The following is a 26,091-nucleotide window of genomic DNA, read 5'->3' as shown; positions in this document are numbered from 1 at the left end:
CAACAACCTACGATTCCGCGGCGTCCCTGAAACCGTACACACAGGAGATATTGCCAGCACAGGGGTCCAAATCTGCATGTCCCTTCTGGGCCCAGAATCCGCCCATGAGGTCATTTTAGAGACGGCACACCGTGCACTAAGGCCCACACCAGCTCCCTCAGCCCCACCAAGGGACATTATCTGTAAATTTCTCAGCTTTCCTGTTAAAGAAGCAGCCATCCTTAAAGCACAACAGTCTGGAAAAGTATCCTGGGATGGCCAAGACATACAAATCTTTCAAGATCTAGCACAATCCACCCTAGACAAAAGAAGGTCCCTTAAACCTCTCACAAGCTGGCTTGCTTAGGGAACACAGGATCCCCTACAGATGGGCCTTCCCTTTTGGCCTATCATTCATGTATGAAGGTCGTAGACTCTCTATTTCCAACTATGCTGACCTGGATCAAGTCTTCAACCATCAACAGATTGAGCCCCTCCAGATAGATAATTGGGACCCTATCCAGGACTTATGCAACCTTCCTGAATTACCACACCCAGGCATCTGGGAACGTCAACGCACCCCAAAACGCCAGAAAAGCCCCAGAAACTCCAGAAGAATTACGTCCAAAAGACTACCTATGGACAACTAACCAGGTCCTTTAGAAGCCCAGATCGGCCAGATTTTTAACACCTTGGTGATCTCTCTAACATGTTCTTTCCTTATTTCCCCCCAACACAACATAGGCATCTACATGCCTTCTTTCTTGCTAGCTACGCTAGTACTTTTTGTTTTTAGTTTTGATGTTTTTTCTTGTGTTCTAGGATGTATGCCGCTTTGTGGACTCTTTAAATTCCTGCAGTTGGGAAAGATGCTATATGCTTGTCTGTGCTTCCAGATGGGTCTTGGGTGTGAGTCCCTGGTGGTGAAAAGCATCGAAACTGCCCCTCCTTTCTCTATAAGGTAACATGGCGAGCCTACAAATGACATCTTACAATGTGAAGGGTTTCAACGCCCCTTCCAAACATTGTCAAATTTTCTCTGCATTAGAGAAAATGGGATGTTCTGTCATGCTCCTGCAGGAGACACATTTTAAATTCAATCACTATCCGAACCTTTCCCACTCTTGCTTCCCTACTTGGTACCATTGCGGCGCCAACTCCTCCGTTTCTAGAGGAGTTAGCGTGGGCTTTAGCAAAACTACCCCTTTCGCCTACAGGGACCACATCCAGGACCCAGAAGGGAGGTTTATCTTTTTAAAAGGTGATATTGCTAATCAGACCTATACGCTTGTTAATTTCTATGCTCCAAATGTCAACCAGGCTGCTTGGTTCCATAATATTCTCCAGACTTTGGACCACTTCTGTGAAGGTGTAACTGTTATAGGAGGCGATTTTAACCTTACATTAGTCCCCCCTATAGACTCTTCCTCCAAAAAATCTTCGGTCTCTAATAAGGCCCTTGGCAAATTGAGGAAATCTTTCCACGACCGCCGCCTGGTTGATATCTGGAGAACCCTGAACCCTGATGTTAAAAATTATACATTCTACTCCTACCCCCATAGATCATACCAACGCCTAGACTATCTATTAGTCTCTTCCCAGCATATTCAGCTTTGTTCTAAGGCCCAAATTGGCTCCATTAGTTTTTCCGACCATGCCCCCATCTGTATCAACATATTTACTCCGGATAGACCTCCCAGAACATTTAGATGGAAGCTCAATGAACAACTAATTCAATCCCCTGACAATAAGGAAAAAGTCCTTAAATGGCTAAGGGACTTTTTTCCTCCAATGATACCCCAGGTATCCACCCTTATACCCTGTGGGACACACACAAAGCCTATATCCGTGGCCAACTTATCAGCTTAGGCTCCTACATAAAAAATAAAAAAAAATAGGCTTGCCCGTATTGAATCCCTCCTAAAGAACATCAGTGATATTGAAGCCCTTCATAAAAGATCCATGCTGGACACCCATTTAGCAAAATTAACACTCCTCAGAGCTGACCTAAAAAATCTTTTCAATACCCAGTCCGCCAAATACTTCCTCCATGCTCAATATAAGTACTTTGCCCATGGAGACAAAGTGACCAAGTTCATGATGTCTCATATTAGAAAAGGAAGACCCAAAACTTTATATGCAAAATACGTAATAATGATGGAAACATGCTCATTGACACACATAATATAGCCCGGAGATTCTCATAATTTTACCACTCCCTTTATAATCTCAAGGGAAAAGACTCAAAAAAACTTTTCCTCCGTTCCATAAAAATCCCCCAAATCTCAGAAACTCAGATTAACTCCCTTAGTTCCCCTTTCACCAGCGAGGAACTCCTCTTAGTGATCAAACAGCTCCCGAAAGGGAAAGCTCCCGGCCCAGATGGGTTCCCTGCTCTGTACTTTCGCTCTTTTAGTTCCATCCTCCTGCCATACCTACTCAAAGTTTGCAATCAATCTCTACGGGGAGACCCTCTATCCCAAGAAATGACCAGAGACAATATCAGCATCATCCGGCCCATCTTTCTATTAAATTTGGATCTAAAACTGCTAGCTAAACTCTTAGCTAACCGCTTAGCCCCTATACTTCCCCAACTTATTCATAGAGATCAAACGGGCTTCATTAAGGGAAGGGAGGGTAAAGACAACATGGCAAGGGTATTAAACATCTAACTTCATGCATCAAAATTCCATCTTCCCCAGGTCATGGTCAGCACCGATGCCGAAAAAGCATTCGATTGGGTTAATTGGAATTTCATGTACAGTACCTTAGAACAATTTGGTATCCCCAGCGCCTTTATACGCTCGGTCCAAGCCATGTACAACAGTGCCTCGGCGTCGGTGCTGATCAACGACACCATCTCCCATCCTTTTCCCATAAAAAATGGGAATAGGCAGGGGTGCCCCCTTTCCCCCCTGATATTTGTCATGATAATAGAACCCCTTCTCACCCTCATACGCACAGAGGAGGCTATCAACGGTCTCAAGCTAGGCGATCAGGAACATAAAATTGCTGCCTTCGCTGATGACCTCCTGATAATATCCTCCAACCCTGAAACCTCTCTCCAGCTCATATATCCCATTCTGGAAAAATTCAGTTACCTCTCCAACTTTAAAATAAACATGAAAAAATCACATATCCTCAGTATAGGGCTCAATCATAAACTCAGATCCAATTTAATCCTCTCTTCCCCCTTTAACTGGGACTCTCTCTTTATAACATACCTAGGAGTCAAGATCCACTCTGACACAACCACTTTATATAAACTAAACTATATCCCTCTATTGAACTCGATTAAATGCCAAATAGAAGCCCTAAACCCCTCCTTACTGTCCTGGTTTGGACGTAAAAATATGGTCTTGTCTCTCACCCTGCCTAGATTGAACTACCTCCTCCAAGTCCTTCCCATACCCATTCCCAACTCCTTTTTCCAATCCCTGGGAAAATATATTCGGTCCTTTGTATGGAACGGTAAAAAAGCAAGAATTAACATTAACACCCTACAGAGGCCTAGAACTCAGGGGGGTATTGGTCTTCCGAACCCTCTACTATATAACAAAGCCATACTCCTTTCCAGAGCCTTGGATTGGTTCAGAAAACCCGATCACAAATCATGGATTGGTATGGAAACCCCCCCTTACCTCACAACCCTCAGGGTCCTCTTAGTAGATCCCCACAACAATATACTCTCAACCTTTAAACACAATTTCTTGACATCCGCTACTGTCGAGGCTTGGAGGTGGTTTCAAAACTCGAAATGGGGTTTCCCGTCTCCCTCCCCTCCTGTACAGATCAGAGACGTAGTCAGCTTAGCTCCCTTAGAACTTAAACAAAGTGTTCCCAAAGCCCTACGCGCGTCAGAAATTTCCATCCTCTCCTTATTACAAGAGAGCGAGGGAGGTGTAATAGACAGAGAGGTCCTTGACTCATCTATACCGGGGATCGATTCTCACCCCCATATGCTCTCTTTCTTGATGACATATATAAACAAACACATCCCCATGTCCTCTCTTCTCAGACCCCTTACATGGTTTGAAAGCCTCATCCACAACCCCGCCCCCCCCCCCCCTTGAAGAAACCTATATCCTCACTTTATAAGTACCTCAGTACAACTATTCTACCCCCTAATATTTATAAACTTATGGGAAAGAGACTTAAATATACACTTCTCGCTTGAAGAGCTATCTGCCTTATTCATAATACCACATACTTATTTAAGATGTACTAGAATCCAAGAGAATGGATATAAAGTGTTAACTAGGTGGTACAAAACACCTGACATTACGTGTCGATACGGAGACGGTAGCTCCGACGTGTGTTGGAGATGCGAGCAGAACCGTGGAACCATGTTCCACATATGGTGGACCTGCCCCCTGATTCGAAGAGCTAGCAGCTTGTGAAAATAGGTCCCATCACAAGTTTTCAACCATTTGGGAAAAATTTAGATGTTTTAGAGGCTTCCATTAAATTGCGCCCCGCTCGCCTCAGACAATACCTCTGATTTATGTCCTTTTACTCTCGGAACACGGATAAGAACTGCTTAAATGTTATTTAACATTTAGACTGTTAACATACATCCTTTAGTGTTATGTTTTGACTGTTCTATACCTACTACTGTTAACCAGACAATATATGTACATTGGGGGCTTGCTCCTCCTTTCCTAAAGATCAGATTCATATGTAACAGATCTTACTTATTCAATAAAGCTTTTGAAAAATAAAATTAAAAATAAAATTAAAATATTGCTTTTCAGATGCAGAACTTCCAGGACAACATGGGTGCTCGTTTATCTTTTACTTTCTTTAAAGGGGTTGTTCGGGTTCAGAGCTGAACCCGGACATACCCATAATTTCACCAAGGCAGCCCCCCTGACTTTTAGCATCGGGGAAGTTCATTCTACAATGCTCTCCCTTGCCCTGCACAGGGCAAGGGCTCTTTTATTTACTATAACACATTGCCGGGCGATAGCTTCCGCCCAGCAGTGTGTTCATTGATGTCACCGACTCTGATAGGCAGGCTTTATCGCTGCCCTAGCCATTTTATAGGCTAGGGCAATGCTAAAGTCTGCCCATCAGTGTCGGTGACATCACCAGGCTCACTGCTGGGTGGAAGCCATCGCCTGGCAGTGTGTTATAGTAAATTAAAGAGCCCTTGCCCTATGCAGGGCAAGGCAGAGCATCGGAGCATGAACTGCTGCCTTGGTGAAATTATGGGAATGTCCGGATTGAGCTCTGAACCCGGACAACCCCTTTAAAGAAAGTAAAAGCTAAACGAGCACCCATGTTGTCCTGGAAGTTCTGCACCTGAAAAGCAATATTTTTGGATTCTGCTCCTGGTTTCGTTATGGTCCTATAGAGCCTAGTTAGCAGATTTCAAGCAGGTTGGTCTCCCAAATAAGCAGATCCTGTATTTTGAGCATCCATCGTCAAACCGTCAGCATTTGATCACTATTTATAAGGCAAAAACAAGAGTGTGCTCAAAACAGAGATAACACGTGATGGAAATATTTTCATCTGTTCTGTGTTTTTGAGCCACTCCTTCTTTTGGCTTCCAAATCATGATCAAATCCTGATGCTAAATACTGACCGTGTGACAGAATCCTTATAGATGCTTAAACGACAAGACCCGTTTTGTTTGGTATTTTTCTGTTCTTCTGACAGATCAGAAGAACGGAAAAATAAACTGTGATGTCAACATGGCCAAACAGGGTCAGCAGTGTCCCAGTAACAGACTGGTGAGGGTAGCAACAGCATGACAAGTTACAATATTGGCCTGGGAACACAGTGGTCGGGGTGGCAACAGAATGAAGAGTCACAATAGTGGCCTCAGAATAGTGTGTGGGGGGCAACGGAATGATGAGTCACAATAATAGCCCTGTAACAGAGTGTGGAGGCAACATCAGTGGCAGTAACAGCACAAGATGGTCGCAGATCATAGTAGGAGCAGATGGCAGTAGAGGCAGTAGGTGGGTGGTAGCAGCAAAGGCCATTTGTCACGGTGTGGCAGCACACTACAGTCAGATCATTGCTGCTAGAATAATCTAGTCTGTTGCATCAGGCATCAGTGTCTGGAGATCCTGGTTGATCCATGTCTGATTCATCTTTAGAGGGCCTGGGCTACACTGCGACTTTTTGTAGTGCGACTGGCAGTGGCGACTCTAGGAACAATATATAGGGGGGGCACAAAGATACCACAGTCAAAAATGGGGGGGCAAAAACAAAATAAGTATATAGAAATAAGATTACAAAATACGAGAGAGTTGCAGTCTGCAGGGATACAGTTATAATAAAACAATTTACTTACAAAAGAAGCTATTCAGTCGTCTGCTGTGCCGTCCTCTGATTGCTTCCGCGGATTCTTTCCCCTTCTTTCTGTCTCTCGTCAGTGCACAGGCGCACTGTTATGGTGGATCTGTGGAAGACACACTGTTATGGGGGATCTGTGGATGACACGTTATGCCTCTCATTAGCCCTCATTATGCCTCTCATATCAGCCCCCATATCAGCCCTTATGCCTCATTAGCCCCCATTATTCTTCTTATTAGCCCCATTAGCCCCCATTATGCCTCATTAGCCCCCATTATGCCTCATTAGCCCACATTATGCCTCTAATTAGCCCCCATGATGCCTCTTATTAGCCCCCATATGCCTCCAATTAGCTCCATATGCCTCCAATTAGCTCCATATGCCTCCAATTAGCTCCATATGCCTCCATTTAGCCCCCGTATGCCTTCAATTAGCCCCCGTATGCCTTCAATTAGCCCCCATATGCCTCCTATTAGCCCCCATATGCCTCCGATTAGCCCCCATATGCCTCAAATTAACCCCATATGCCTCCAATTAGCCCTATAGACCCCATATGCCTCCAATTAGCCCCCATATGCCTCCGATTAGCCCCCATATGCCTCAAATTAACCCCATATGCCTCCAATTAGCCCTATAGACCCCATATGCCTCCAATTAGCCCCCATATGCCTCCAATTAGCCCCCATATGCCTCCAATTAGCCCCCATATGCCTCCAATTAGCCCCCATATGCCTCCAATTAGCCCCCAATTAGCCCCTATATGCCTCCAATTAGCCCCTATATGCCTCCAATTAGCCCCTATATGCCTCCTATTAGCTCCCATATGCCTCCAATTAACCCCATATGCCTCCAATTAACCCCATATGCCTCCAATTAACCCCATATGCCTCCAATTAACCCCATATGCCTCCAATTAGCCCCCATATGTCTCCAATTAGCCCCCATATGCCTCCAATTACCCCCATATGCCTCCAATTACCCCCATATGCCTCCAATTAGCCCCATAGACCCCATATGCCTCCAATTAGCCCCCATATGCCTCCAATTAGCCCCCATATGCCTCCAATTAGCCCCCATATGCCTCCAATTAGCCCCAAATTAGCCCCATATGCCTCCAATTAGCCCCATAGACCCCAATTAGCCCCATAGACCCCAATTAGCCCCATAGACCCCAATTAGCCCCATATGCCTCCAATTAGCCCCATATGCCTCCAATTAGCCCCATATGCCTCCTATTAGCCCCATATTCCTCCTATTAGCCCCCAAATATGCCTCCAATTAGCCCCCAAATATGCCTCCAATTAGCCCCCAAATATGCCTCCAATTAGCCCCATATGCCTCCAAATGCCCCCATATGCCTCCTATTAGCCCCCATATGCCTCCTATTAGCCCCATATGCCTCCTATTAGCCCCCATAATGCCCCCAGCAGCCACATTTTTTATTAAAAAAAAAAACACTTACCGCTCCTGGACGGACGCCGCCTGCCATTTTCTCCCTCCTCAGTCGACTGTGCTCTAAACTGACGCGCACAGCGTGAGGTCACAGAGCAACCTCACGCTGTGCGCAGCCCTGCACAGCCGACAGCCGAGGACCAGGAAGTGGTGAGTACAGAGCGTTCACCACTTCCTGGTTCTTCGGTACTAATGAGCGCTTCCATAATGGAAGCGCTCATTAGTATTCACTCGGGGGAATCAGCGGGGGGGGGGGGGCAATTGCCCCCCTCTAGCGACGCCACTAGCGACTGGTTTTCAAGGTGTATTCCAGTTACAATTTCAATCATCAATAATTACCTAATATAATGTAAATTTCACATATTTACCATTCAGTAGTTGTAAAAGTAGTTTTCTTCCTTTGCTACCCACTGTATTTCATCATAAATTAGCATTGCATCGACCTGTAGTTCTGAGCCTTTGTTAGGTCGAGCATGCTCAGTGTGTTGCTATCAATTCTTTTCACCTGGGTCCCACGTGCGATCGGCTGCATCATCATCCACTACTGTCTGTTCATCACTTATGTCACCCACACCAGTATCATGGCCACATCCCTTACCGCTCGAAACACGTGCTCCTACCCGACTGTCATTGTTGCTAGTTGCATGCAAGTGAGGACTCAGCGGACCTCTGCTGCAAGTCTGTGCTGGACTGTAGCTGCTCACTGTCCCCACTAAGCTTGTCCTTACTGAAAAGTGGAGCACAGCCAGCAGCATGCATTACTTCCTGAGCAGGAGGAGCAGCATAAGAGAGAGGCAGTTGCAGGACAGGTGAGGACCCAGAGGTTGTTCCTGGGCCATGCCAACTAAGTGTGGTGTCAGAGGAACCCACTGATTCCTGGCTGTGTATATCTGTTGTCAACTGAGATGATGTTGAAGAGCGAGTCAACCATTCCAGTACAGCTGGATTGTTGGTCAAAACACAACCGCTGGATGACAGTGGCAGCTCTGGCCTGTTGATGCGGCTGCAGCTTCCAGCAACCCTTCTTCTGCTGCTACTTGTGCTGGTTACAGCAACATTTTAGCCACTGACCGTTCCTTTTGAGGGCCCTGGCAACTGTCTGTTGGCCATAGTGTACAGTAACTGAATCAGTGATGTAACAAAGTATTAATGGCGCAGCAGATGAACTAGATAAATGTGCCTATATATTAGACTGCATGTTGTGGTAATGTGAACAGTGCTGGAAGGTGTGTTGTCCCACTTCAGGTACCTCAGATGGGTGAGACAGATAAAATCCAGAGAGTGGCAGTAGTCTCAGCAAAGCATAGTTTGCCGAGACATTTCTGTATACATTTTCTGAGCTGGATTTTACTTGGACTGGTGGCTAGGCTTGGTAGAGGGAGTTCCCAGTCCACACCCTTCCAGTACGGGTTTTCCTTTCTACCTGAGGTGATCGCAGGTGAGGCCTGCTGTAATCAGGCTGGCATAAAGCGCCTCATAATAGGTCAGTCTGAGGAGGGAGAGCAAGACTGTTTTGTGAAGCAGAGGCTCTGTGTGTGGTCTCAGTCAGCAGGACTGAGGGCCCACAAGGCTTTGAATAGCCTGAGATTTGGAGGACCTAGCGACACCTAGAGAACGAGGGTTGCATGCCCAGGACTACTGGGCCACACTCCCCCAAAAGGTACTGGAGTTGCCACAGCCTTGAGGCTGCAGTGTTGATGTTGGCTGAGCAAAGCTGCATATGTTGTCCATGTGTGAACTGATCTCTATGAGTGAGGTAGGGACGTATTTTGTTTAGGTAGCGCCTAGATGGACAGGAGTTTATTTGTGTTTTAAGTGTTGGCGGTGCGGGAACCTCACCCCACCCAGTGATGTATAACTGGGCGATCCTTTATAAGAAGACTGTCAAAATAAATGCACAGTTTGGACATTAAAATTTGTTGAGATATCTGTGAGTGTTACCCCCTGAAAAGAGACGATCCCTTACAATGTAGACAATAAGTCTGATGCAAAGTAAGTCTATGTATAACAGAACAGATTAAGAATGAATGGCGCAGCAGGTGAACAAGATGCACAGGGTGAATTACACTGTCCCTGTAGTCTCCCTATGCTCTCCCCGCTGTGTCTAAAACCTCGCCCTACACTCTCCCTATCCAAATTCTACAATTAAAAGCTTTTTAAAACGAAAATCGCAGTATGGGGCTTTTATAAGGCTGTGACCTCACAGGGGATGATTATCTGCTGATTGGCTGGCTGCATGGCATCATGGGTCATATCGCACTCCCAAGCTTCTTACTTTCACTTTGTAACACATGTAGCAACCATTTTAGGGAAAAAAATTATTACCTTGAAGCACAAGGAAATTCAGATCTGTGGCCAACCTTACCTGAAATTTGGATCAAAGTCAACTTTGTTTCACTTGGATTCGCTCAACACTAGCTATAATATTATGTAGTACCTTTGTGTTACTGTGTTTTCTCAGGTATGTCCCTGTGTTGTTTTAAGTGTATTTTATTTATTTATATAATAAAGTCTTGATTTATTATCCATGGTTGGTCTGATGCATCATTTGTGGGTTTTCTGATATGGTAAGAGTAAAATTGGCAGATTATCCCACTACATGTTCTCTGATTCTGTAACCTGAGAATGGGTGCCTGTGCTTTAAACCCATTGTTGTTTTAGACATTAAAAAAAAGTTATGGCCCAACCAACATCCATGGTTTCCTAGGAGTTGTGCACCTGAAAGTTTTTTTTTTTTTGTGGATTCTTCTCCTGGGCTCCTTAATGTCCTATAGTCTGATCCTTGGAAAGGTCACTACCTAATGTTCTATAGAGAAACAATGACATCATTCTCCCATTAAATGGGATCTTTCAGCACTCCTAACATGCCTGTTTTAGTAATAAATAATTGCCTACATAACCATTCTAGAGTATTTCTTCTTAGAACTGTGGCTTGTGAAATTGTTTTGTTTCCCCCCCTTTGGTGTTTTATCATTCTTCCTATTGAGAATATTCACAGCTAAGGAATCCTATATATGTAGAGTCTATGGTCTAAGTATAGTTTCCTTTATTTACAGTACAGTACAAACAGTTCATTTGTACTATATAGTGGAACTGTTATTACATACCTTGGGCTATCACAGTGTCGAACTGATGAAGATACGCCTCCTCCGCAGGTTCTGCTACATTCTCCCCATGATGACCAGGTACCCCAAGCTCCATTAACGCCCTCAGGGCGGGTCCCAAATGGGACACATTCCCTTTTGTAACACCACTGTAGACAAATAATTATTTTAGTAACCTCTTTTTTTTTTCTTTTTGCTAACATTTCTTATCTATAGAAGAGAACACTGAACTTTTGCAACATCACATTTTAGTAGCATGCTTCTACTTATGAATGAAAAAACATGTTCCACAGTTTGCCATCTATCAAGTTGTCTTTTCAGCTTCTCGCTCATTGCAATAAGGTTGAGAAAATGGTGTCATCTCATATGTGAATTGTGTTCTGCACTTCGAGTTAGGACTCATGTGTGTCTGTATTGCGGAACTGAATGGGACCACAATCCTCAAGATACGGAGCGGAATACCAGGGAAGCACTTCGTCAGATTTTCCAGACCCCATGACAGCACGACAGAGAGAGGATATGCCTTCAGGGACAAGAAACCTACAGAATAAAAAGGTAGAAGCGCACGTGGCAGCCTTACATATCTGATCAATGGATGCACAGGCCCCTTCTGCCCAGGAAGTGGAGATAGAGCGGGTAGAGTGTGCTTTCACCACCCAGGGGAGAGGAACAACCTGCCTCCAGATAATCTAAAGAAATCCCTAGTCTAACCCATCTTGCCAGGTAACTCTTAGTGGCCCTATTTTCTTTGTTGGAATTAGAAAAAAGAACAATTAAAGCTGAAGACTTCCACCAATCTTCAGTAGCCTGAAGATATTAGATGTGAGGTGATGCATGTTACAATGAGTGAAATTCTACCTCCCTAGCAGATTTGGGGTTATTACAAAATGAGGAGCGGATCATTTCTTGGTACCCATGGAATTTTGAGGACGCTTTTTGAAAAAAAAAATAATAAGAGGGATCTGGACGAATAACAACCCTGTCTTAAAAAATTGTTGTAAAAGGGGGATTTTTTGAAATCCCATGTGATTCACTAATTCTACAGGCAGATGTCAAAGCAACCAGTAAAATTAATTTTAGGTTTAAGTGTTTAAAAGATATGGTATTGATCGGCTCAAATGGAGGCTGCGTTAGGGCCTTAAGTACGAGGTTTAAGTCCCAGGGGAAATCTCTTGGGGCCACTACTGGAGCAGACCTATTCACAGCTTTAAAAAACCTAATAATCTATGGGTCTAGAGCCAAATTTTGATCAAACAAAACAGAGGGCAGAAATCTGGACTTTCAATGTATTCTTAGCTTACCCTAAATCCAATCCCCTCTGAAGGAACTCCAAAACCTGAGAAGTTGAAACTGAACAGGGTAAATTCTTAGGGTCTAACTTAACACTCAATCAACTTCTTCCAAATCCTAACATAGATGGAGACAGTCACTGCTTTCTTGCTTATAAGTAAAATGGCTATCAAACTCTGAGAAAACTCCTTCTTGACTAGTAGGCTCCTTTGAAATTCCAAGCCGTTAAATGAAGTCCCCGAACTTCTGGATGCAGGCTATGACCCTGCATCAGAAGGTCTGGGACCTCTGGAAGAATCCAAGGATCTAAGACCGATATGGTCCTGAGTGGAGTAAACCATGTCCTCATGGGCCAAAAAGGAGCAATCAGAATGACCCTTGCATCTTACTCCTGATTTTCTTTAACACTAGCTGAAATGGAGGGAAGGCATATGCCAGAGGGAAGTTCCACTTAAGAAGGAAGGCATCCACCCTATAAGGGAATTCCCTTGGATTTAACCTGTTGGGGACACATGACGTACTGATACCTCATGATTCCCTGGTACTTAAGGACACATGACGTACCGATGCGTTATGTGTATTTACGATCACCGCCGTCAATCACCGCCTCTCTGGATCTTCAGGCCAGCATGCTGCATTGGCGTTACTGCACGCCAAGGGAGCTCAAAAGTGCTGCGGACCGGAAGTGCGTCAACACAGCCCACGTGCTTCCGGAAGCGCGTCATCGGCGTTCATATCTTTTTCGCCAAAACTGGAAGTAACCCGGCCTCCCCTCAGCAAGGCTTCACTCCGCTGGAGAAGCCAACACGTCTGCCACAAGACCCCAGAGAGAGACCCTGATTTACCTGGGATCCTAGGGTCCTGACTACTGGATAGAGCCTGGCAGGATACCACTGGTCCTCTAGGGATCCCCTAGGCAAAACTAAGACCAGCGCTAGGTGACCTGTTGGAAAGAAAATACTGTTGGTCTCCTGCTCCAGGGACAGGAAACCACTGAGGTGGGAGAGAGGCTCCACCTTTTTATTCTGTGGGTTTCCTGTCCCTGGGGGCGGATCCTCTCTCTGTGGTGCTGTTGTGGGGGAAGAGAAAATAGAACTTGTCCTACTTTTTTTGCGGTGCGGACCATCTCTAGCAGATCGTGGACCCATTCAAGTCAAAGGGTCTGCATCTGCAAATGGCGTGCACACGGGGCACACACGTTCGTGTGCATGAGCCCTTATGCATATCCCATGATTACATAGTCAAAAGAAAAAGGTGAAAAGCAATTACACTTTGGTATATTTCTGGGATATTTTAGGAATTATAGCACTGTTTTTACCCCTTTTTCTATTGTGTTTGTCTGGCAGATGGTTCCCTCAGCAGCAGGGATGCTGTTGGTGATGCAACGGCTGGTTTTGCTTAAACACCAAAGTTCACTGCAAACTTCCTGGAGAAAAAAAAAATTACTTTGGTTATGCATCTCAATAATATTATTATTATTATATTATTATTAGCAAAGAAAAGGTTAGTATTGACCTTTATTACTGGTTGCGGTGTAGTTGACAGAATTAATCAGTATCAGTATCAGCTAAGGTCTATAGCAAGTGTGAGTCCAGGAGATCGGATCCTCACCGATGACATATTAATGTTCTATTCTATTTAATTCCTGGAAAGCAGTTTAAAAGTCTAAATAACATATGGTCAAATCTGACTCTGTTTTCCCTAACTGGCAAGCCAAAATAGGAAGGGACTCTACCCCGTATTTACACTGGCGGGATTTCATTCCATGCTGAAAACGACATTGATCATCTGCATCATAGGCTTGTCCTGGAGCTTGTGTGGGATAAATGAAATCTTGCCGTGTAGGAGCATTGTTCAAACAGACACCCAATCCAGAACTGTGGGAGAAAACTGCATTACCATCCATTAAACAGCAAAAAAAATATATTATATGTATATACTGTGTGTGTGTATATGTATATATTATATATATATATATATATATATATATATATGTATATATATATATATATAATGAAAAAAGGACAGCACCCCGGGTAAAAGTTAGTGGTGTTTAATCACCCATGTGAAGGCAACGTTTCAGCTCATACAAGAGCCTTTCTCAAGCTTGAGGCTTGAGAAAGGCTCTTGTATGAGCTGAAACGTTGCCTTCACATGGGTGATTAAACACCACTAACTTTTACCCGGAGTGCTGTCCTTTTTTCATCTCCTATTGACGGGGTAAGCTGCTACATCCCTGGACATAGCACCCTCCTTGTGTTTTCGTCCAGTGCCGCCATTGTTTTCCTATATATACATATATATATATATACACACTGAACCAAAATATAAATGCAACACTTTTGGTTTTGCTCCCATTTTGCATAAGCTGATCTCAAAGATCTGAAATATTTTCAACATACACAAAAGGCCCATTGCTCTCAAATATTGTTCACAAATCTGTCTAAGGCCGAATGCACATGGCCTAAAGCCATAGAAATGAATGGGTCAGGATTCAGTGCAGGTTCAATGCATTTAATTGACTCATTGCACCTGTACGGGAAACTTACTTGTGTGAAAGGGGCATTAGTGTAGCTGTTCTGTCGAAGGAGACAAAGCAGTGCAGGAAAAAGGTCTACAATTTGCGAGAAGCAGGGAGGAAAATGGCTGATCTTCTGGGTCGCAACATAATTAATTATTCCTGATATATTTTTGATCAAATAAAGGCAGGATTGCTAGGATAAATTTATCTTTTAGGGCTCTTTCACACAAGCAAGTATTCCGTCTGGATACAATGTGTGCAGTGAAAGTTTTTCCATGCCTCATTTTTGCAAATGACGTTAAAATTGAAGTATGTTCCATGGAGCTCTGGCTCCATAGAAGGGAATGGGGCTTGCATGAAAAATGGAAGGCAATGGAGATACAGATTCTTATTTTTCAGGTTTTTTTTCATGCGTGTGAAAAACGCATGCAACCTGCATACAATCTAGATGGAAAAATGCACACATTGAACACAAATGTAGAAAAACTGATTGAATTTGTATGCAGTTTGTCCATGAACAGACCCTGACAGTATCTGCATCATTCGTATGAAAGAGGACTTAAAGGGGTTATCCAATTTCTCAACCCCTCCCCCACATGTATCGGGCCCCTCACTGGGAGCGGGGTAAGTATATTACTGGTGAGGGGCCCGACACATGTGGGTGGGGTTTTGAGAATTTGGATAAACGTGGTGTAAATATGTAACTACAAAACCATGTTCACTTACTTTCAGCAATTTTGACAAGAAAAATAAAGTCAATAAGTGTAAATTAGTTTTAGACATCCATGGCACCTGGATTGGTCAGGTTCAGGTCATTAGTTCAATTTTTTTTTTAAAGGGACGCTGTCATCTGGATTTCACTTACTGAGCTGCTAACATCACCAAATCAGTCTCCACGATTTACATTAAAATATACTAGTATTACTGCCCTGTGTCTTTTCATTTGTCTAGAAAATAGCTTTTAATCATATGCTAATTACCTTGATAAGGAGCCCAAGGGGCTGTGCCTCTGGCTGTTGGAGCCCAGCTGTGTCCATTATCACAGAGCCAAGCACTGCCTCACTGCTAATTTATTCACTGCTCATCATCGGCGTAATGTGTTTGTTGCGCCTGGAATCTCGTGCATGCACCTTGGATACTCATGTTAGCCCCCTGCGTGGTGTCCTGGCATTGGCCTCACAGAGCAAAGTGCGCATGCGCCAGCTTTGCTCGACCTGGAAATGCTCGAGATTTCAGGCGCAACAAACACATTATGTTGTCGATGAGCAGTGAATACATTTATCAGTGGGGAGGTGCTGGGCTCCGAGATAATGGGTGCAGCTGGGCTCCAACGGCTGGAGGGACAGCCCCTTGGGCTCCATATGGAGGTAATTAACATATGATGAAAAGCTATTTTCTACACAAATGAAAAGACACAGGGCTGTATTACTAGTATATTTTAATGGTGGTGATGTTAATAGCTCAGTAAGTGAAATCCAGGTGACAGTGTCCCTTTAAAAGGGGTTTTCTAATACCAGGAACCAATGGTCAGGGGGTTGGGCATGTCCATGTTGAAAAAGGAATTATAATTGTCGTGGGTCCAGCACCAACCTCCCATCACCACAGATCAGAAGTGTGGCATATACTTGCATTTCACCACTGCCAGCTAACCAATGGTCTCAGGGGCAACCTATGTAGGAATAGCACATTTTTACACATTTGCACCATTCCGGTTTCAGAGAACTTTTGGATGCATAAAAATAAATTTAAAAGACTGTAATTAAATTTGTTCATAATTGATAGATCTAATTAAACAGGGGAAAAAATGAACATGATAATGTCACTTACTCTAAGAAATTAGTGATGTAGTCTCGACTGCAGGCTGACCATACAAAGGGATTGGTCTTCATAGTAATATGAGCAGCCATGAGTTTGGCTGTCTCTTGACCTTGAGATCCACAACCATTACCAATGCCATCGTGGTTCATGCCAAATCTAAGTATGTGAACATAAACAGTTTGGTCACCACTCGATGAGGGGCACATTTATCAAAACTCTATGCCAGTTATTTGGCATCAGAAAAAAATCTCAATATTTGACGTAAAAATGTGCAAAAATGTTTGACTTTAGGGGGTTTGCTCCATGCACAACACTTTTCAAAAAACTGGGTGGCGCAGGCCAAACCCAGGTCGCCTACCAGATGTACTATAATTAATGGCAGAAAACTAGTGTGAATTATACCTAAAATCTAATGTCGGCTCCTTGCTGATAGAGATTTCAATTTTGGTGCATGGGCCTGCAGAGATGTACAATTTGTGTGCGTCTTAATAATTGTGGTGCATCTGACAGCAGAGAGGAAGACTGACATTTAAAATATTAATCATTTTAATAAATGTTCCCCTAAAAGTACCAAAAATATAGCGTTTTTCTTTAATTAATCATTAAAGGGGTTCTGCAATTCTTTTAAACTGATGACCTATCCTCTGGATAGATCATCAGCATCTGATCGTCGAGGGTCCGACACCCGCAGGCCCAGTGACGTCACAACTAGTACCACTGACCTGGGTGCAGCTATGCTCCATTCAAGCGAACAGAGCTTAGCCCCGTCTAGGCCAGTGATACTAGTCATGATATCACTGGGCCAGAGGGAAATTGGAGGTCTGACTGGGGAGGGGGTCTGGAGGTCTGACTGGGGGGGTCTGGAGGTCTGACCTGGGGCGTCTAGAGTGGTTTAATGGGAGATCTGGAGGTCTGATTGGGGTCTGGAGGTCTAATGGGGGTCTGATTGGTGGCCTGGAGGTCTGTCTGGGGGTATAGAGGTCTAAAGAAGGTCTAATTGGGGGGTCTGGAGTTCTGATTTGGGGGTCTGGAGGTCTAATGGGGTCAGATATGGAGGTCTAATGGGGTCTAAAGGTCTAATAGGGGTCTGGAGATCTAGTGGGAGTCTGGAGGTCTAATGGGGGTCTGGAGGTCTGATATGGGGGTCTGGTCTGAGGTCTGATATGTAGGTCTGGAGGTCTAATGGGGTATTATATGGGGTCTTTTCTGAGGTCTGATATTGGGTCGGGGTATTGCATGAAAGTCTAATGGGGGTCTAATCTGAGGTTTAAAACTAGGGTCTTATATGGTGTCTGACATAGAGGTATAAAGTGGGTTTAGTATGAGATTGGGGAGCCTCATTTAGGGTTTTATATGGGGGCCTGATCTGAAAGGAAGGTGTTTTTTTTATTACTAGCGCACAATACAAAGGGGTGTTTTTGCATCATCTGTGTGGTACCAGCATTTTCAGGGGGACTGTTTCTGCAAGAAAGTATTGGAACACAGAGGACACAGTGTTGGGGGGGGGGGGCAGGATGGGGTGTTGAGAAGGTGGGAGGATGTAGGAAAGTAAAAATAAGATTAATGTTTAAGATGAAAGAAGTCATCATGGTGGTCTGGTCTAACAGAAGAAGAGGAAAGAGAATATCTACATCAGAGAAGTCACTGGATGTAAGAGGTATGTGGTACTGTATTACTAATGTGAAGGGGGCACAATGGGCATTTTGACTATGGAGGGGGCACAGAGCCAGAGGGCATTGCTACAATGAAGGGGGCACAGTGGGCATTATTACTGTGAAGGGGCACAATGGGGATTTCTACTATGGAGGGGGCACAGCGGGCATTACTAGCACAGTGGGCATTATTACTGTGAAGGGGGCACAATGGGCATTATTACTGTGAAGGGGGCACAACGGGGATTTCTCCTATGGAAAGGGCATAGAGGGCATTACTAGCGCAGTGGGCATTATTACTGTGAAGGGGGCACAATGGGCATTATTATTGTGAAAGGTGCACATTGGACATTTTTACTGTAAAGGGGGCACAGTGGGCATTATTAGTGTGAAGGGGGCCGTTAGCGCAGGCTATCGGACAAACAGAAAATATCTCGGAAATCCAGATTGGTGACAGGCAACATACCCTCTCATTATATGCGGATGACATAATCCTTTCCCTAACCAACCCAGTCCTGTCCCTACATGAAGTCAGGAAGGTTATTCACATCTATGGCTCACTATCATTTTACAAACTAAACAAGAGCAAATCTCAAGCCCTTCCCCTTTTTGTCCCTAACTAAACTCTGGAGCATTTAAAAAAGCTATACTCTTGGGACTGGCAGACCATAGGAGTCCAATATCTTGGGGTTCAACTTACCCCCACTATTCAAAAACTGTATGACGCGAACTTTCCCCGATTCATCCTAGACCTTCAGAAGGAATTGGAAAACATAGCGAAAATGGAAATATCGTGGTTAGGCAGAGTGGCAGCCTTCCAGCAGCATGTGCTCCCTAAGCTTCTCTATTTGTTCAGGATTCTCCCACTGGACCTTCCCAGTTCCTTTTTTAACACTGTCAATAAACTACTTAATAGGTTTATTTGGAAGAAAGGTCCACCCCGCATTGCCAAGACAATAATGTCCAAATAAGTGGGCGGATTAAACCTCCCAAATATTTGATTATTACCTAGCTACTAGGGTGCACCAACTTAAGGAATGGAGGACCGTTGATAACCCCAAACACTGGGTCCACATTGAGCAGACCCTTGCCCCAGCTCACAACTTAAAAGCAATACTGTTGGCTTCCCTCTTTAAGGAAGTACCGTCACAATCCCTCCCATATCTACTTTCCACCTCTTTGAAAGCCTGGAAAAGATATCATAGTGGTGGTCATGGAACGATCGCTTCTATAGCTAAATTCACCCCAATAGAGGCGCTGCACTACCTCATTCCTGATCTCTCTCTGGAGGGATGGAGGCGGAGCAACGGTTGCAGATTTGCTTCATCAGGCGGGACTGAACTCCTTTGAAAATTTGCAAACCCTTTTCAACATACATAAAAGTGACTTTTATAAGTATTTGAGGATTCGCCACCTACTAGCCTCCAACCCTACGCTTACTGTGAACTCACACGTTGAGCTCCTGAACCAGTGGAATCTGACACACTCCAAATGGAAGGGAATCCGCCCTCTTTACACGTTCCTAGGCAACAAAAACTCCTTTGTAAAAACTACCCCCATTATCTCATGGGAACAAGAATTAGGACACGGTATCCCCCCAGCGCAGTGGTCCACAGTTATTAATTACGTGACTAAAAGACTGAAGTGCGTGTCACACCTTGAATCATATTCGAAAACACTACTCAGATGGTATTTTACCCCTCTGAGACTGAGCCGCATTTATCCGGGCTTAGGGCCGCTGTGCTGGAGGGGATGCGGTGTTAGAGGGTCCCTTTTACACATACTTTGAGGCTGCCCCCTATTACAAGAATTATGGTCCAGCATTTTCCAATTAGTCGAAAGGGCATCCGGTCGCGAGCTAATTAGAGACCCGGCTCTGGCCTTGCTCTTTATTGATATCACAGAGATCCCTTATAAATTTAGGACCATTGCTATGCATCTGTTCCTGGCCACAAAACTGGCCATAACTAGGCACTGGAGAAGCTCAACGATTCCGATTGTACAGGAAATCATTAGTTCAGTGACCACTAGATCGTTTGAAAAGATGGTAGCACACAAGGGTTTCGCGCTACGTAGATTTGAAATGGAATGGGCGCAGTGGACCAATCTATCCCCAGGCAGATAATTTGGAATAAGCCAGCTCTGATTACCTGTGTAGGTTACTGACATGTTACACTGATCACACTTATTGATGCCTGTGATGTACACTATATAACCTTGATTCAAGTATAAACTCTGCCCCTTTTCCTTCTGCTGTTTGGTTATTTTCCCCCATGTTTTTATTTTATCAGATGTTGATACTTGAATTGTACTGATGCTACACCAAGTAGTTTTCTACAATGCAATAATTGGAGCACATATTAACACCTTGCTTCCTGCTTACTAGAACATAGTATTTCTGTACACTAATGTAATGTGACATGATGTACGGTTATTTCTGTACCAATCCTTTGCTTATTGACTACTTTGGATAAATGAAAAAATCTTCAATAAAGATATATTGAACGATTAGTGTGAAGGGGGCACAGTGGGCATTATTACTGTGAAGGGGCACAGTGGGCATTATTACTGTTAAGGGGGCACAATGGGCATTATTACTTTAAAGGGGGCACAATGGGGGATTATTAATATGAAGCGGACACAATGGGCATTATTACTGTGAAGTGGGCACAATGGGCATTATTACTGTGAAGGGGGCACAAAGAAGGCATTACATAGAAACATAGAATGTGTCGGCAGATAAGAACCATTTGGCCCATCTAGTCTGCCCAATATATCTGAATCCTATGAATAGTCCCTGGCCCTATCTTATATGAAGGATGGCCTTATGCCTATCCCGTGCATGCTTAAACTCCTTCACTGTATTTGCAGCTACCACTTCTGCAGGAAGGCTATTCCATGCATCCACTACTCTCTCAGTAAAGTAATACTTCCTTATATTACTTTTAAACCTTTGCCCCTCTAATTTAAAACTGTGTCCTCTTGTGGCAGTTTTTCTTCTTTTAAAAATGCTCTCCTCCTTTACCGAGTTGATTCCCTTTATGTATTTAAAAGTTTCTATCATATCCCCTCTGTCTCTTCTTTCTTCCAAGCTATACATATTAAGGTCTTTTAACCTTTCCTGGTAAGTTTTATCCTGCAATCCATGGACCAGTTTAGTAGCTCTTCTCTGAACTCTCTCTAGAGTATCTATATCCTTCTGGAGATATGGCCTCCAGTACTGCGCACAATACTCCAAGTGAGGTCTCACCAGTGTTCTGTACAGCGGCATGAGCACCTCCCTCTTTCTACTGGTAATGCCTCTTCCTATACACCCAAGCATTCTGCTGGCATTTTGTGCTGCTCTATTACATTGTCTTCCCACCTTTAAGTCTTCTGAAATAATTACTCCTAAATCCCTTTCCTCAGATACTGAGGTCAGGACTGTGTCAAATATTCTATATTCTGCCCTTGGGTTTTTACGCCCCAGGTGCATTATCTTGCACTTATCCACATTAAATTTCAGTTGCCAGAGTTCTGAAAGGGCCACAGAGAGGGCATTACAACTCATAGGGCACAATGTGGGCATAACTGCTGTGAGGGAGCACACATCTGTACAAAACTACTGTGAAGGTTGTACAATGAGGGCAATACTACTGTGAGGGGGTACAATTTTTTTTTAATTATTGGGGGAAGGGGGAGGCAGAGAAAGGACCCATCCCGGGAGCCAAACACCCTACGCATGCCACTGATCTTTAGACTGACTGGATTAGTTTACACTGTGTAAATATGAATAAATACATCTGCTACATTGTCTTATGACTTGAGCAGGGCCTGAATTAATGTGTCATTTACCCCTCAGGAATTGCATTCAGATTAAGGCCTCATAAACACGACCGTTGTGTGCATCCGTGGCCGTTGTGCCGTTTTCAATCGGAAAATGCACCGTTTTGCAGCCGAGACCGTGATCCGTGTATCCTGTCCGTCAAATAAATATGACCTGTCCTATTTTTTGGACGGACAACTGTTCACGGACCCATTCAAGTCAATGGGTCCGTGAAAGAACACGGATGCACACAAGATTGGCATCGGTGTCCGTGATCCGTGGCCGTAGGTTACTTTCATACAGACGGATCCGAAGATCCGTCTGCATAAAAGCTTTTTCAGACGCTTCTAGTGATGGGGACGCTTCTAGTTAGAATATACAACGAACTGTGTACATGACTGCCCCCTGCTGCCTGGCAGCACCCGATCTCTTACAGGGGGCCGTGATCCGTACAATTAACCCCTCAGGTGCTGCACCTGAAGAGGTTAATTGTGCGCATCATAGCCCCCTGTAAGCGATCCGGGGCTGTCAGGCAGCAGGGGGCAGACCCCCCTCCCTCCCCAGTTTAAATTTCATTGGTGGCCAGTGCGCCCCCCCCCTCCCTCCCTCTATTGTGATAATAACATTAGTGGCACAGTGTGCGCCCCCCCCCCTCCCTCTATTGCATTAACATTGGTGGCAGTGTGTGCCCGCCCCGCCCCCCCCCTTCCTCCCTCTATTGTTTTAATACATTGGTGGCAGTGTGCGCCCCCCCTTTCTGCCTCTATTATTTTAATCGATTGATGGCAGTGTGCGCCCCCCCCCCCTTCCTCCCTCTATTCTTTTAAAACATTGGTGGCAGTGTGTGGCCTCCCCCCCGCCCCCCCCCCCCAGATCATTGGTGGCATGGTGGCAGCGGAGTTCCGATCGAAGTCCCAGTTTAATCGCTGGGGCTCCGATCAGTAACCATGGCAACGAGGACGCTACTGCAGTCCTGGTTGCCATGGTTACTTAGCCTTAGCAATAGTAGAAGCATCATACTTACCTGCTGGCTGCTGCGATGTCTGCGTCCGGTCGGGAGCTCCTTCTACTGGTAAGTGACAGCAATGCGCCACACAGACCTGTCACTTACCAGTAGGAGGAGCTCCCGGCCGGACACAGAGATCCCAGCAGCCAGGTAAGTATGATGCTTCTACTCCGCTGCCACCAATGATCGGGGGGGAGAGGGGAGGCCGCACACTTCTACCAATGTATTAAAACAATAGAGGGAGGAAGGGGAGGGGCGGGGGGGAGCACACTGCCACCAATGTTAATGCAATAGAGGGAGGGGGGGCGCACACTGCCACCAATGCTATTATTACAATAGAGGGAGGGAGGGGGGGCTGCACTGGCCACCAATGATATTTTAACTGGGGAGGGGGGGTCTGCCCCCTGCAGCCTGGCAGCCCCTGATCTCTTACAGGGGACTATGATACGCACAATTAACCCCTTCAGGAGCGGCACCTGAGGGGTTAATTGTGCTGATCACGGCCCCCTGTAAGAGATCGGGTGCTGCTGGGGGCAGTCATGTACACAGTTTGTAGTATATTCTAACTAGAAGCGTCCCCATCACCATGGGAACGCCTCTGTGTTAGAATATACTATCGGATATGAGGTTTCACGATGTAACTCATATTCAACAGTATATTCTAACATAGAGGCGTTCCCATGGTGATGGGGACGCTTCAAGTTAAAATATACCATCGGATTGGAGAAAACTCCGATCAGATGGTATAAAGGGACTCCAGACTTTACATTGAAAGTCAATGGGGACGGATCCATTTGCAATTGCACAATATTGTGTCAACGTCAAACGGATCCGTCCCCATTGACTTGCATTGTAATTCAGGACGGATCCGTTTGGCTCCGCACTACCAGGTGGACACCAAAACGACTTTTTTTTCATGTCCGTGGATCCTCCAAAAATCAAGGAAGACCCACGGACGGAAAAACGGTCGCGGATCACGGACCTACGGACCCCGTTTTTGCGGACCGTGAAAAAAATACTGTCGTGTGCATGAGGCCTAACATTAACATTTTGTCTGGAATATTTTTAGGCACATTGGGGGAGATTTATCAAAACTGATGCAAAGAAAAACTGTCTTAGTTTCCCATAACAACCAATCCACTCCACCTTTAATTTTCTAAAGGAGCTCTGAAAAATGAAGGGCAGAATTTGATTGGTTGCTATAGGCAACTAAGCCAGTTTTCCTTTATACCAGTTTTGATAAATCTCCCCCACAGACTCTTTTTTTACATTTGAATCATCATTATTAGATAATATAATCAATGATATTAACCAGCTCAGCTCCCCTAGCTTAAACCCCCTTAATGACCAGACCGCTTTTTACAATTCTGCACTACACTATTTTCACGGTTTATTGCTCGGTCATACAACTTACCACCCAAATTATTTTATCTCCTTTTCTTCTCACTAATAGATCTTTCATTTGGTGGTATTTTATTGCTGCTGACATTTTAACTTTTTTTGTTATTAATCGAAATGTACCGATTTTTTTGCAAAAAAATGAAATTTTTTCACTTTCAGTTGTAAAATTTTTCAAATAAAACTACATTTCTATATAATTTTTCTCTAAATGTATTTTTCTACATGTCTGATAAAAAAAATTCAATAAGTGTATATTGGTTTGCGCAAAAGTTATAGCGTTTACAAACTATGGTACAAAAATGTGAATTTCCGCATTTTGAAGCAGCTCTGACTTTCTGAGCACCTCTCATGTTTTCTGATGTTCTACAATGCCCAGACAGCAGAAACACCGCACAAATTACCCCATTTCGGAAAGTAGACACCCTACGGTATTCGCTGATGGGCATAGTGAGTTCATAGAAGTTTTTAATTTTTTGTCATAAGTTAGCGGAAAATTATGATTTATTTTTTTTATTTTTTCTTACAAAGTCTCATATTCCACTAACTTGTGAAAAAAAATAAAAACTTCCATGAACTCACTATGCCCATCACGAAATACCTTGGGGTGTTTTCATTCCAAAATGGGGTCACTTGTGGGGTATTTATACTGCCCTGGCATTTAAGGGGCCCTAATGCGTAAGAGGTAGTTTGAAATCCAAATGTGTAAAAAATGCCCTGTGAAATCCTAAAGGTGCTCTTTAGAATTTGGGCCCCTTTGCCCACCTAGGCTGCAAAAAAGTGTCACACATGTGGTATCTCTGTACTCAGAAGAAGTAGGGCAATGTGTTTTGGGGTGTCTTTTTGCATCTACCCATTCTGGGCGAGAGAAATATCTCTCTAAAAGACAACTTTTTCCTTTTTTTTTATACAAAGTTGTCATTGGACATAGAAATTTCTCACCCAGCATTGGTATATGTAAAATGACACCCCAAAACACATTGCCCAACTTCTCATGAGTACGGCGATACCACATTTGTGACCCTTTCTTGCAGCCTAGGTGGGCAAAAGGGCCCAAATTTTAATGAGTACCTTTTAGGAGGGCATTTTTAGACATTTGGATTCCAGACTTCTCATGCTTTAGGGCCCCTAAAATGCCAGGGCAGTATAAATACCCCACAAGTGACCCCATTTTGGAAAGAAGACACCCCATTGTATTCCGTGAGGGACATGGCGAGTTCCTAGAATATTTTTTATTTTTTTGGGCACAAGTTAGCGGAAAATGATTTTGTAAGAGAAAAAATAAAATAAAAAATTTCCGCTAATTTGTGCCAAAAAAAAAATATATTTTCTAGGAACTCTCCATGCCCCTCACAGAATACTTTGGGATGTTTTCTTTCCAAAATAGGGTCACTTGTGGGGTATTTATACTGCCCTGGCATTTTAGGGGCCCTAAAGCGTGAGAAGTCTGGAATATAAATGTCTATAAATTTTTATGCATTTGGATCCCGTAAGGGGTATGGCGAGTTCATGTGAGATTTTATTTTTTGTCACAAGTTAGTGGAATGAGACTTTGTAAGAAAAAAATAAAAATAAAAATTTCCGCTAACTTGTGCCCAAAAAAAAAATCGCCATGCCCCTCAAAATCTTTTTATAGCGCCGCAGCGATTTTACGGTGTTTTTGCAGTGATCCGGGAAAAAAAATTGTGTCACTGCGGTGGGGCGGACTGAACGCAAGTGTGCGCACAAGATCAGGCCTGATCGGGCGAACACTGCATTTT

The 26,091-nt window shown here is 44.1% G+C and overlaps 1 protein-coding gene across 1 annotated transcript in view; it reads right to left on the bottom strand.

The window, feature by feature from the left end:
- Window positions 1-26,091, bottom strand: part of LOC122946465 (A disintegrin and metalloproteinase with thrombospondin motifs 10-like) — a 375,204-nt gene that overhangs the window by 239,411 nt on the left and 109,702 nt on the right. The window contains exons 3-6 of the mRNA XM_044306132.1: window positions 16,480-16,626; window positions 13,867-14,008; window positions 13,450-13,557; window positions 10,845-10,990 (exon numbers count right to left, since the gene is read on the bottom strand). Of these exons, the coding sequence (XP_044162067.1) occupies window positions 10,845-10,990; window positions 13,450-13,557; window positions 13,867-14,008; window positions 16,480-16,626 (543 nt within the window). The remainder of the gene's footprint in view (window positions 1-10,844; window positions 10,991-13,449; window positions 13,558-13,866; window positions 14,009-16,479; window positions 16,627-26,091) is intronic.

Source organism: Bufo gargarizans, chromosome 1, assembly GCF_014858855.1.
Source record: "Bufo gargarizans isolate SCDJY-AF-19 chromosome 1, ASM1485885v1, whole genome shotgun sequence".
NCBI lineage: Eukaryota > Metazoa > Chordata > Amphibia > Anura > Bufonidae > Bufo > Bufo gargarizans.
The sequence above is the reverse complement of the archived record's forward strand: the minus strand, read 5'-3'. Positions and strand labels throughout refer to the sequence as shown.